Source organism: Solanum tuberosum, unplaced genomic scaffold (assembly GCF_000226075.1).
Source record: "Solanum tuberosum cultivar DM 1-3 516 R44 unplaced genomic scaffold, SolTub_3.0 scf00404, whole genome shotgun sequence".
In the NCBI taxonomy this organism is placed as follows: domain Eukaryota; kingdom Viridiplantae; phylum Streptophyta; class Magnoliopsida; order Solanales; family Solanaceae; genus Solanum; species Solanum tuberosum.
The window spans coordinates 205,425-219,968 of record NW_006239353.1 but is presented as its reverse complement, the minus strand read 5'-3'; the positions used below and the strand labels follow the sequence as shown (position 1 = coordinate 219,968).

The 14,544-nt window shown below is 32.0% G+C and overlaps 3 protein-coding genes across 3 annotated transcripts; 2 read left to right on the top strand and 1 right to left on the bottom strand.

Annotated features, from left to right (window-relative positions):
* Positions 1-4,769: 4,769 nt before the first annotated feature.
* LOC102581036 (protein EXORDIUM-like) lies at positions 4,770-5,968 on the bottom strand. Its single transcript, XM_006363215.2, has one exon. It carries the CDS (start codon positions 5,888-5,890, stop codon positions 4,922-4,924), a length of 969 nt encoding a protein of 322 aa, XP_006363277.1. The 5' UTR covers positions 5,891-5,968; the 3' UTR covers positions 4,770-4,921.
* A 3,292-nt stretch (positions 5,969-9,260) lies between these two features.
* On the top strand, positions 9,261-10,428 carry LOC102580699 (protein EXORDIUM-like). The gene has a single exon (XM_006363214.2). The coding sequence runs from the start codon at positions 9,355-9,357 to the stop codon at positions 10,294-10,296; it is 942 nt and encodes a 313-aa protein (XP_006363276.1). The 5' UTR covers positions 9,261-9,354; the 3' UTR covers positions 10,297-10,428.
* A 2,461-nt stretch (positions 10,429-12,889) lies between these two features.
* LOC102580361 (protein EXORDIUM-like) lies at positions 12,890-14,061 on the top strand. The gene has a single exon (XM_006363213.2). It carries the CDS (start codon positions 12,975-12,977, stop codon positions 13,929-13,931), a length of 957 nt encoding a protein of 318 aa, XP_006363275.1. The 5' UTR covers positions 12,890-12,974; the 3' UTR covers positions 13,932-14,061.
* Positions 14,062-14,544: the final 483 nt, after the last annotated feature.

Below are 14,544 nucleotides of genomic sequence, written 5' to 3'. Positions count from 1 at the left end.
ACCCCCCCCCCCCCTTCCTCAAACCCTGAACCCCATTCCCATCTCATTTCACTTTTATAGTGTTTTGCTAGATAACATATAATCGTTCTTGGGATATTTTCTTATTCACACATTTTATATCTATTTCATGTCAAAAGTCATAAATTATTCGTACTAGGATCATGCCACTGGAATACCAAAATAATTTCAACTTATACATTTTACTTGTCATTTCTTAAACAAACAATATACCAAATTCATTACATTATTATTCACCAAATACATTATAGTATAATGCCAAAAAAATCAATTCAAACCAGAAATCATACCAAAAAAGCATTATCAATTGCCAAAAACTGAAAAATGGCTTAGACAGATAATGAACACATTCAATGTTCATACAAAAATATAACATTATACATTTAAAAAAAGTCATAATTAAAATTGTTATACACACAAAAAAAAAATCTGAAATCAGTATACAAATTTAATACAATTGTTATGCACAATTTTCATACATAATTCATGCCAAAATTATACCTATTTCATGCTATAAGTCTTCACTTTTTCACAGCAGAATCATTCCAATATAATACCAAAATAATACCACTTCCAAATATTAATTTTCATTTATTAGATAATCAGAATACGAAATTCATTTCAATATAATGCCAAAATCATACCAATATGGTATAACTCGTACACCAATTTCTAATAAATTTTATGTAATTTTCTTAACCAGAAACATACAAAAATGAATGTTCATATCAAAATCTGTACTAATTTCAAACAAATTTTATGTAATTTCAAAAAATAAAATTTTATAAAATTTTCAAAAAAGTCATAATAAAAACTATTACACACAAACAAAATCTAGAAAAAAAATATTCCACGATCATTGTTCATTTTTTACGTTTGATTTGTATAATAATACAAATAAAAACTCGCAAAGAACACTAACCTGAAAGATCTCATCTACCACCATGCTTTATTAGTACTGGTAACAAACTGTCCATTACAAGAAAGTGAAGATTATTGAATAAAAATGAAAATGAAATAGATGAGACTGACGACTAACAAGAGAAAATTTCGAGAAGAGAGAGAAACGTTTGAACAAAAAATGAAAATAAATATGTTTAAGAGAATTTTAACTGTTCAGAGCTAAACAAGGAAAATAAATATTCTTTTTTTATGAATCTCCTATTTTTATGCCTCATCTTAATTATCATTTATTTTTTCAAATGATTTATCTTTAATTTTCACACCAATTGATTTTTACTGCTAATTTAAATCATTTTTTTATTTTATTGAAATGTTAAAACTTGTAATTTATTATTGTTGTAATTTGAAAGATAAAGAATAATGTTATAACTTATAACTATTAGTCTTATATATGTCAATTATAAAAAATTTCACTTTCTAATTTAACACTAGAAAATAAGTAAGAAATTCCCGTATTTTTCAATAAAACATTTTCCTTCGTACCAAACACACCAAATTTTTAAATTTGAAATCATAAATTTCACAAGTCTTATTTCATTTCTTAATAACATGTCAAGTTAAAATCAGATAAAGAAATTGAAATGAAAATTTATTAATTTTAATTAAGGTGAAGAGAGACAAAGTAAGGTAGCATCCACAATTAAACGGTGGGTAGAAGGCATCAAACTTATTGAGCCGTTTGTTTGTACGTCCATTTCCATTAAATCTTCAATCTCTCAACCAATAATTTATTTAGTGGTTTGGTATCTGTTGACTACTTACGTCTACTTCCATTATGATTCGTATGTGCATTAGTTGAACACAATGTCGGTTTTTCAATTGAACCGAAAAGTCTGTTTGATCATAAAATTTAAAAATTAAAGTTAAATTTTGATTTATTTTCAGAATTTTAAAAACAACAAAACAGTATTTTTATTTTATATTATTCACAAAAATTGAAAAACAATTTCAAATTATTAATAGCATAACACAACAATTAACAAATTTAATTTTTTATTTTGAGAACAAAAGCTACTTTATTAATTTTCACAATAAAATATGGACAAATGACCACTAATTCTTAAATAAAGTGATGTTCCAAAAAAAGGAAGGAATTTTCTCAAATAGCCACTATAATAAACTTAATTGTGCTCCATAGCCATAGTTGGCATATTTTCGGGTTGTAGCTATAGTTTAAGATGTCTCGTTTGTATGATTCGCGGGTACATTTATATAATTGAGCCATTTTTGTATAAACTCGAAATAACGAAATATACAAACACAAACATCTGAACTATAAATAGTTATACAAATTATATTATACAAAATTACATTATACTAAAGTTATACAAATATATTATACAAATTCTAAAATATACAAATGTGTGAATTATACAAAATCGAAACTCCAACCTACGTAATTATCACTAAATGTTGGTCGTGAGTGATAATTGACTTAAACTATAGCTATGATGACTAATTAGCTAGTATATGTTTACTTAACCATGTAATTTTACCAAAACAAAAAGGGAGGGGAATTAATAGAAATTTCACTAGTTTAGGAACTAATTATTGAGATAAACGCTAGTTTGCAATATTATGAATCTTTCCAAATTTTGGTGCATTCATATACGTTCAGATACATGAGATCAAAGTTAGGTGTAATTTATTCGAGATACATTGTAGCCAAGTGAATTCGCATGTATTTGGGATACATAACAAATATTGATTGTCTCCCTTCCATCTCACTCGCCACTCTCCTCTGTATATGGTATCTCAGATACATACTACATGTATATGCGCATGTATCGTAGATACATGTCTATCTCGCTTGCCTCTTTCTCTATTTTAGTGTATCTAGTAGCAAAATACATGTATCTAAGTGTATCTTCCTTAATATATGATAGAAAACACTTAAATAGTGGTAGGATACATAATTATTTGAAAGAGTAGATATGATTAGTATACATGGTATGCAGGTATGTCAAATAAGATAGTTTATAAAAAAAATAAAAAATAATGGCAAAACGGTCCTTATATTTAAGAAAGAAGGAGTCAGGGCCAGCATTTGTCAATGTATAATTTACATAAATCCCATAATATTAAGAGCTAATTACATAAATCTGATACTGGACTTCCGGATACATCTGGATACATAGGGGAGGGATGTATCCGAGAGGGGAGAGATGTATCAGATAGGGGATAAAACATTCGGATACATAGAGAAGGGATGTATCCAAGAGGGGAGAGAGTATCAGAGAGAGAAGAAATGTATCAGAGAGGGGAGTGATGTATTCGAGAGGTAGAGATGCATCAACGAGAGGGAAGTGATGTATCATAGAGGGAGTTTTTGAATTTTTTTTAAATGATAGGGAATTTTAAAAAAATTATGGTAAAATAAGAGAGCAACTTTCACATATAGCAAACATAGAAATTATATTTGTATGCTATAGTTATAGTTTGCATAATTGCGCTCCATAGCAAACTTTATGTTTGATATGTCTATTAATATGTATATTTCTCTATACATATACAAAAGAAGCAATTGTATAATCTGTTTCGGTATACATATACAAAAGAATCAATTGTATATCTGTGTTTGTATAAAGCGAGAAAGACAAAAGAAAACTGGGCAGGGGAAGATCTGTATTTGTATAATCATAAGTGTATAGGACGAAATATATGTATTTGTATATACAATTTCTCTCGCTTTATACAAACACAAACGCAATGTATACATTTGTGTTTGTATAAAGTGAGAGAGGTGAGTGAGAGAGGTGAGTGAGAGTGGCGAACGAGATCTGGGAGAGGGGAGAGAGGAAAACAAAAATATATGTATATATACAATTTTCTCTAGCTTTATACAAACACAAACGCATTTTATACATTTGTGTTTGTATAAAAACGGGAGAGGCGAGGGAGAGACTAACGAGCGAGAAACCTATGGAGAGAGGCGAATGACAACAGTTTGCTATGGGTTACAATTAAATCTAACTGTGGTTATGACATTTAATTTGTATTAATAGTTTGCTATTATATACAATTTCCCCCCAAAATAAGATACTATTTAGATATTTTTTTCCTTTGCCAATACTTTCTTGTGACAGGCCTGGGCCATCAACATTTTTAGGCAAATTTCAATGAAAAGAGCCCAACTAGTTAGCACGGTGTAGAGGTGCTTAATTTTTTGTTCAATGATTAATACGAAAATAATAATAAACCCATATTTTCTACAGAATTTTGATTCACATCAAAGAGTGATTAAAATAAAGGAAGTTACTTTTATATGTGATCAGGTCTTAATTATTACAATGTCTCAATTGGAGCCATTTGAATCGATTGCAAATCTTTTGTTTTTTGTTATCAATGTTGAGAATATCATTAAATAATAAAATGTGCTCTCTTTAAAAGAGTAAACTTTTAGATGAGATGGTCACACATTTCAACATGATATCAGAGCAGGCAAATGTCCTGACATCGAATCTCACCGCCACCCAAAATTAAAAAGAATTTCCACATGTTTGACCTACGAAAAAGATTCAGTCCCGGATGTGAGGGGCATGTTGAGATTATCATTAAATAATAAATGTTGAGAATATCATTAAGTAATAATTGTGTGCTCTCTCTGACAACCTTTTAAATGAGATGATCATACATTTCAACGTTAATTAATAAATGGTCATTTTCTATTGCAATGTACATCCCAAATTCTTATTATCCTTGTCAAAAAGAGTTTCTTTTCAAGAAAGACTACAATTTTTTTCTTCTTCTTTTGTAATCAATACCAATTTGCTATGAAAAAGTAGAATACATGTAACAAAAAATCAGGAATAATTTTATTTATCAATCGATACGAAAGAATATGAGTTATATAGAATGAAAGAATATCCTATTAACTAAATTTCCCTTAGTACAACTCTCTTTATAACTAACGCACTAATTAATTAAAAACATAATTTCTTCAAACCAAAGTAGAACATGAGGATGTGGAAGGGTTAAATAATGCCGGTAGCAAGAACTTCCTCCCATTAGCACCATGCGCATTGTAGCTAGCACCAGTAGTAGGATCCACCAACAAATTGCCAGCGTATCCAGGGTAGGCCCCACTCCCATAAACTCCAGGACAAGCTGACGCTGCCTCTAGTGGCGCGTCAGCTAATCCTTGATAGTAACCGTTTCCAAAAGGGTTCGTCACGGTCCCAGCCAATAAGCTAGCCAAGTTTATCACCATCCCATCCGAGCCCACATCATTGTTGGGTGCGACCAGGGCTGGACCCTGGGGTCCGTAGATGGGTTGGTGAAACGGCCACGCGCATTGATCCGGACATTGCTTCTCCGAATTACCAACCCAAATATAGGCAAATTTGTAAATCTTGCCCTTGGGAGGGGTATTGTTGGGACTCAAAGAAGATCCATGTGTCCCACATCGGCTGGTACAGAACCGACCAACGGCTACGTCAGACGCCGTTAACACAATGTTAATTGCATTTTTTTTATCGCCTTTAGCTGCTAATTGTTTAATATGTTCATCTTTAAGTGATTTTCCAAGAGAATAACTCTCGTCCAATATTTGATTACCAAGTGATAGAAATAAAGGAGATGATTTTTTGGATTTTAGTAAACTGAAATATTTATCAGTCGATTTCCACCACGTGGCTACAGATGGTTGGTTGGGAGAGATTTTTGTTGAAGAAGAGGATAAGGAGGTGATGAAATCTGAGATAATTGCACGTTGATTGGGCTTGAACTTGCCATACCAAATAAGGTTAATTGAGATTTTACCAGTAAGAAGAGGGCCATTATGGTAATGGAACTTATAGAGATCAGTTTGTTCTTCAAGTTTCCTTGTTGCTACACAGAAATGAAAGAAAGAAAGAGCAATTGAAAGTTGAAGTAAAAAAGAAAAAGTTGTATTGATGAGAGAAGCCATTTTGTTTAGGTAATTATGAAGGAGAAATAGTTGAGAATTGGTGTGAGAGTGAGTGAGGAGAGGGTGTTAACTGTTAAGTATATATAGGGGTTAACTAATGAAGATGAATAATTAAATAGAAAAGGGTGTATTTTAATTTTAATAATAAGAGATTAGGAGTGAATGTACACATAGATCACAGCAAAGTTACAGCTAAGATTGAAGAGGGACCATGGGTTTTAAGAGACAGCCAACTGTCACAGCAAAATAACAAAAATGAAGCTGTGTTTGGTCGGTCATCTTTGTGGAAAGAATCGAAAATGACAAAAGTGAATCGAAAATGACAAAAGTGATAACTGTCAAACCACGGCATATCGCGCGCTTATATCAGGTTTTCTTTTTTCAAATTTAAATATAATAAAGAGTACTCACTACTAACAATTAAGAATGTACTACGCTTCGATTTACTGATATTTTGAAATTTTAAATTTGAATTTAGAAACTTTTAAGTTATTTCAAATAAAATTTATATATTTGAAAACTATGGTATTATATATCGTAATAATAATTTAAAATATTTAAAAGTTATTTACAGAAATATCAATAAATAAAAAATTGATTGATTCTCGAAATTTCAACTGTGTATGATTTCTTAAGGACAAAGGCGAAATCAGAAGTTAAAGTTTATGAGTTTGAAATTTCATTTTTTTCAAAGTAAAAATAAAAATTATCGGAATAATAATTTGTACGTCCAATAAATTTCTTATACAAATACAAAGTTTTGATCAAAGAAAAAGTGGACAAGTAATATGAGATAAAATGGGTATAATTAAGTAAAATTCATTTATTAATCTCATACTGCATGTTCCGGCACGTTGCTTACTTAAAGTCCTAATGTTTTTCTATTAAGCAAATGAAGGAATAAGCTAACCACCATTTTGAGGAAGTAAAACCGTTTTCCTTCTCCTTTTTAGTTCCAAGCCAAACAAAGGAGGAAAATAATGACCAACATTTGTTACGTTGAACTCTACTAATTAGAGGCCAATAATACAATGATAGGTAATTTAATTTAGCGTATATCTTAGCATTATTAATTCAGATCAATTAACTAGGCAAATTAAAGGATTAGTTGCGCCTAAGTAAATTATAATGGGGAAAAATTCTTTTGGCCAGAATGCTATTTTACCTTTTTAAACATTTTTACCCTTTTAACTTTAATACTTTTTAATTAAAAAATGGAAAAAAATCAGTTTATTTTAAAATAAAAAAATATTAAAGATTTTTTTAATTTCTAGCCATTTAGCATTACCCTTATAAAGGTGAATAACATGTGAAAATTTTACGAAAATAGCCTTAGAGAAGCCAATAATTTGGTGGGCTATGTTTCCAGTTTCGACCAGGCAAAAGAACAATATACATCTCTGGCATTCTTCCAAACTTCTCTGAAAGGATCAATGAATTAGAAATCAAGCAAGTATATATGTCCCTTTGGCCTCTCTGGTTTTTTTGTCCAACTTAATTCTATCATTTTCTTTTTTTGTAGGGCTTGGATGTCAATTGTCATGACAACTACTGTATTATAAGATTGATGGTTTTTAGATAATGCACAATTATTATGAAAAATGGGAAGGAATATTGTTGTATTTTAATAAATGCAAATAATTGAAGAGTCATCCAATTATTTAGAGAAATGTATTATACAATGATTTTCTTGAACTTTTGCCGTTGGGAAAGGAAAAAACCTCTTTTTGTTGGCGAAAATAGAACTTCAAATATTTACCACCAATGATTGTAGTGTAGTGGATAAGGTTGCGCAAGGAGCACTTCCCCTAAATGGAGCCCTATGTGGTACGAATTCGGATTAGTCCGATTTCAATGCAGAGAAAAAGAAAACTTGGGATACTTCTTTTGTCAATTTCCACAGAAATATAGTCCAAATAACTAAAAACTTTGGAGTGAAGCTGTAAAGTATTAGCTACTCCATAACGCGTTAAGCGTAGAATTTAAGTCTTGACTTGTAAAAGTAATAACTTGACAGAGCAGGTATGAAGAGGGTACAATCTAGAACACAAAAATAAGTGGCAATTGATACATATTGTATAATTATTGTTTATAGTTACAGTTTGGTGGATCTAACATTTGCATGTTATACATGTTAGCTCATCCGTCAATAATTATGACGGAGCCAAGTGGGAGCAAGGGGTTCATCTGAATTTAAGATCATAAAATTCAAAAGTCTTTCAACTATTTTGATTTCCATGCCAAATCAAAATAAATTTAAAATTGACGGAGTACATTTTACTCCGAGGAGACTGGTATAGGAGCACTAATGAATGAAGTTAATTGTAAGTAGGGGTGTTCATGGTTCGGTTTGGATTGGTTATTGGTTAAAATCAAATCCAAACCACAATTAATCGGTTTTTAAATTTCTAAAACCAAACCAACCAAATCAAAAAAATAACCGTTGGTTTGGTTCGGTTCAATTTTTTTGGTTATTTCGGTTTGAAAGTATATAGTTTTTTGAGGGAATATGCATCTCGATAGATACGAATTCATAGTACATAAACAATCAGAAAAGCTATTGTAAATTTTATTAAGCAATACTAGTCATAGAATAATTGAAACATGACTAAAAAAACTCATTACCCTGTTAGGAAGACTTATATCTAAAAAGAGAAAGCAATGTATATATGTAGTGGAAAATCAATATTAGCAGAGTTGTCTTGGATAAATATATAACATATTGAATCTTGCATGTTGTGACAACTGAAATTTTTTCCTAATAAACCAAAAAAAATAATCAGTGCTCCAAATGTAAAAATCACTTAAATAATAAATTTTTGGTTGAGTTAGAATTAGGATTTTAATACTTGGGCTGAAATTTAAGTGTTGGGCTTAAGAAAATAATAAAGTTAAAGACTTAAGTTAATTAAAATTTAATAAAATATTTATATTTTATTTATGAATAATATATAAATAATTATAAAATTTATATATATAATTTAACGGTTCGGTTTGGTTATTTTTGCGGATATTCTTTTGTAAAATCAAAACCAAACCAAATAGTATCGATTTTCAAAATTCAAAATCCAAATCTAACCAAATCCAATCAAATATCGATTTTTTTAATCGATTTGATTCGAATTGTAATTCGATTTGGTTGTTTAACCATAACCATGAACGGCCCTAATTGTAAGTTGTAACAGTGAAGTCAATTGTGAACTGTTGAGCCGCGGAAGTAGTAACCGCTATAACTTAAATGGGAGTAAAGTTTTGTTAAGTTGTGCAGCTAGCTCCAGTTAATCAATCATGGCAACGCGTTTTACTTTAACTCACTTTTCCTCTCTCTCTCTCAATTGTAGTACTACTATACTATATATATTCCCCTTCTCTTCTCCTAAATTCCATCCAAACTAGTAAACTACTCTAAACTTCCATCAAAGCTTTCAACTTCTCCTTATTGTTTTTAAGAAGAGAAAAAGAAAATGTCTTCTTCCCATTTCATTTTATCACTTTTTGTATTGATTTCTTTCATCAATGTGGCTTTTGCTTCAAGAAAGCTCAGCGCTTTAGTCCAAGACCCACAAATGCAGCTCTTGGAGTACCACAAAGGTGCACTTCTATCAGGCAAAATCTCTGTTAATCTGATTTGGTATGGTAAATTCAAACCATCTCAAAGAGCTATTGTATCTGATTTCATCACCTCTCTTTCTTCTTCAACTCCATCTAAAACCAATCCTTCAGTAGCACAATGGTGGAAAACCACTGAAAAATACTACCATCTCGCCAATTCTAAGAACACACTTACCCTCTCTTTGGGGAAACAAGTTCTCATCGAAAATTATTCCCTTGGAAAATCACTGACCCAGAAACAAATCGTGCAATTGGCATCAAAGGGTGAACAGAGAGACGCCATTAACGTTGTATTGACTGCCTCTGATGTTGCTGTTGATGGGTTCTGTGTCAATCGGTGTGGAACTCATGGGTCTTCTAAGGGTGCAGTTATTAAGGGCAAAACTTACAAATTTGCTTATATCTGGGTCGGTAACTCAGAGACTCTGTGTCCTGGTTACTGCGCCTGGCCATTCCACCAGCCCATCTACGGACCACAAAGCCCACCATTGGGTGCACCAAACAACGATGTGGGTGTTGACGGTATGGTGATCAACTTAGCTAGCTTATTAGCTGGAACCGCCACAAACCCATTTGGAAACGGTTATTACCAGGGTGAAGAAGATGCGCCGTTGGAAGCTGCATCTGCTTGCCCTGGTGTCTACGCTAAGGGCGCTTACCCAGGCTACGCTGGAGATTTATTGGTGGATAAAACAACAGGTGCAAGCTACAATGCACATGGTACAAACGGAAGGAAATATTTGGTTCCTGCTCTATATGATCCTGCTACATCTTCATGCTCCACTTTGGTCTAGAGAGACAAACAGAATTTACATAATAGGATATTTATAATATAGTTGAGCATAGATTTGTAAGATACAATTTGTTGATTCATTCATTTGTTTCAGATTATGATAATATACGATAAAATTATTTTGCTATGTCTATATTACCTTCTAATTTTGTTTTCCTTACTCAATTGATTTAGTTTACAAACAAAGACAGGTAATGCAAATCAACAATATTTTGGGAATTCAGCTTAATTAATTAGAGATGTTCAATTAGGCCAAGGCTTATTAGTTGCGCACCTAAGAAAATTATTAGCTTTACATTTTATATACTGTATAAGACTTGGAAGAAAGTCTATTAAGCATAAACATGGAGAAGCCAATTATTTAGTAGGCTCTGTTTTCATTTTTTACTAAATGCTAATAATAATGTATAATTGAAGGAGCTGCCAATATATTTAATTGGAATTGGAATTGGAATATACAAGGAAATTGTTTTCAAGGATTTTTCACTTATTCCCCCGCTAGGTGTTATAGGATATAATTTGTTTTTTGAAATTACAAGTATAATGGGTAAACAAAAAGAAATACGACACCATATGAAAATATACACTGAAATGAGTTTCAATTGAAATATAATATGATTTGAAGGTGCATTTCGGGTTATTTTCACAAATTTAAACCTGTACATATTATTTTGTATGACCGTAATTTAAAATTTTATTCTTTTCCAAGTTGAACTGAAATAATGTACAAATGCCTAAAAACTTGGAGTGAAGCTGTGTAAACTGCAAAGTGACAGCTAGTCCATAACGCGTTAGTAATTATAATGGACACGACGCTTCGAGTAGAGGCACATATTATAATTTAAGTGGTGGCAGAGACATAACTAGGAGAGGACGAACCCAATAGCTTTCTCGTAGACTATATATTTGTATTAGAAAACAGGGCCGGCTCTATGCTTATTTGAATAAGGCATTTGCCTTAGGTTCCCCAATTTTAGGGGACTTAAATTTTTACTAAGAATAAATTATGTGTTTGTTTTTTTATAGAAAAAAATAATTATTTATAATATATATATATATATATATATATATTACAAATACTATTTTATTCTCTTTAATCCCATTTAAATAGAAGAAATTAAGAAAAAATATTTTATTTTCTTACACTCTCTACACTAATATTCACGTTATTTTATTCTTTTAACTCCTATTACACTCTCTTCTTTAAATTTTTGATAAGTTAGAGTAGTACTCTGTTAAAAATATGAATCAATAGTAAAAAAGTGTTGAACAAAGCGAATTGTAAATTCTTGTTCTATTTTTTCTTAGATTTTCAAGTATTACAACAAACATAGTAAAATGTGGAGTATACAAATTATCAACTTCTTGAATCAAATTCTATGGTTCTAACTCTTATCTTGAAATTTGCCAACTTATTACTTATAGAAGTATGTTAGCAATTGATATAATAATTGCATGAGTAAAAATATGTTTTCAGCATTGAATTGATAAAATCTTGTCTGAAGCTAATAATTGAAAAAGAAATCGAATAAATCATTTATAAAAAAAATATTGAGTATATATACTTTGCATCTAAAAATGTAAGAACTTTTTTTTTAAAAAAATAATGCATATAAAGTTTATTTAGATTTTAGGCCTCTAGTTGAAATTTCGCTTTAGGCTTCCGATTGCGTTGAGCCGCCACTGTTAGAAAATTAAATAAATATGTATGTACACTAATTTGTGAACATTTAACAAAACCGATTGAAAGCTCAGTGGTAAAGAAGGGGTCGTGAAAATGCTTCTCACGCTAGTGTTCATCAAAGGAACTCCACTATCATCAAAAAAAAAAAAAATCTTAAAAAAAAAGAAGACGAAGCATGTTTTGCAATATATCTCTTTTCTGGTGAGTGCGTGAATATAATGGTGACTTTAGTACTAACCTAGTATGTATTAATAACTTCACTCACAAGGCAGGTATGAGGATTGAGGAGTGGGCAAGGGAGTATTAACTAGACAGGGCAGTATGAGAAATAGGCAATCTACAACATGTCTAAGACGCGGCATGTATGAAGCTTATCCATAAAGATCGAATTCACCACCATTTTGATAAATTGTGTACTTCGAAGGTGCGGATTGATTCCCTTTACTTTTTAAAACATATTTTGGACATACCCTCTCCATTCCTATTAAGGAATAATAGTTACCAAAATTGATCTAAAACTTAAAATATCTTTTCCTCAAATAAACTAACAATGAAAAAAAAATGTATTACCTAAAATTGGAAATGGATGAAGTAGTTGTGGGGATGTGGGTTAGTATATTTACATTGCCATGTTTTGCACATTTCTTTCAATATTTTGACTATCACGAAAGTGGTGGTGCAGCAACACTAATGAAGTCAATTATAGCAGTGAGCGATACCCATAGTAGGGCCGTGGAAATAGAAACCGCTATTAGTTGGCAGTAAAGTTCTTCTCTTCCTTATTTTACACAGCTACTAACACTTAATGCCAAACGCGTTTTATATTAAAGTCAACTTTTCTACTTCTTCGCACCTTCGTAACAAGCAAAATGCACTCTTTCAATTGCGCTATATATAATCCGCCTCTCTTCTCCAACATCCAAACTACTCACACACTCAAATTTCCATCAAAACTTAGAGCTTCTATTTACAAAGAAATACAAAAGGAACAAAATATGTCTTCTTTCAGTTCCAATTCGACCCATTTCATTTTGAAAATCTTTCTTGTTATTTCCTTCTTTAATGTGTGCTTTGCTTCAAGAAAGCTCACTGCTTTAGTACAAGACCCACAAATGCAGCTCTTGAATTACCACAAGGGTGCACTTCTTTCTGGCAAAATCTCTGTTAATCTGATCTGGTATGGTAAATTCAAGCCGTCTCAAAGAGCTATTGTATCTGATTTCATCACCTCTCTTTCTTCTTCGACTCCATCTAAAACCAATCCTTCAGTAGCACAGTGGTGGAAAACCACTGAAAAATACTACCATCTCGCTAATTCTAAGAACACCCTTTCCCTTAATTTGGGCAAACAAATTCTCATCGAAAATTATTCCCTAGGAAAATCACTGACCCAGAAGCAAATTGTGCAATTGGCATCAAAGGGTGAACAGCAAGACGCCATTAACGTTGTTTTGACCGCCTCTGATGTCGCCGTTGATGGGTTCTGTGTTAATCGGTGTGGAACTCATGGGGCTTCTAAGGGTGCTGTTATTAACGGCAAAACTTACAAATTTGCTTATATTTGGGTTGGTAACTCAGAGACTTTTTGTCCTGGCTATTGTGCTTGGCCTTTCCACCAGCCCATCTACGGTCCACAAAGCTCACCATTGGGTGCACCAAACAACGATGTGGGTGTTGACGGTATGGTGATTAACTTAGCTAGCTTATTAGCTGGAACCGCTACAAACCCATTTGGAAACGGTTACTACCAGGGCGAAGCAGATGCGCCATTGGAAGCTGCCTCTGCTTGCCCTGGTGTCTACGCCAAAGGCGCTTACCCAGGCTACGCTGGAGATTTATTGGTGGATAAAACAACAGGTGCAAGCTACAATGCGCATGGTACAAACGGAAGGAAATATTTGGTTCCTGCTCTATATGATCCTGCTACATCTTCATGCTCCACTTTGGTCTAGAGAGACAAACAGAATTTACATAATAGGATATTTATAATATAGTTGAGCATAGATTTGTAAGATACAATTTGTTGATTCATTCATTTGTTTCAGATTATGATGATATACGATAAAATTATTTTGATGTCTATATTACCTTCTAATTTTGTTTTCCTTGCTCAATTGATTTAGTTTTCAAATTGTTGAGGATATACAATGATCTAGAATTGATGAAATGAATATTGTATATAATTAGCTGATGTAGTTAGTTTGTTAATAAGTTTGTTAGTGAGTTAGTTACCAAGTAATTAATTTTCTGTTAGTTGTTAGCTGTGTATAAATAGAACTTTTTGGGATAATGAGAAAGTAAGTCGGTTAATTCATTTTCCTCTGTATCTCTTTCATTCTCGATTCTTCTCTCAACTACTCTCACATGGCTAGTAAGCTCACATTCAATATGGTATCAAAGCTGTAGGTTCCGATGAAATTCTAGCTGTTCTAGAGAGTTTTTTCCGCACAATTCGAGAATTGGAAGATCAGTTGGTCACCGACGATAATTCACTCACCGGAAAACACAATTCACCAGAAAATCATAAATTCATCACCGATTCGATTCGATAATGGCGAACGGAGC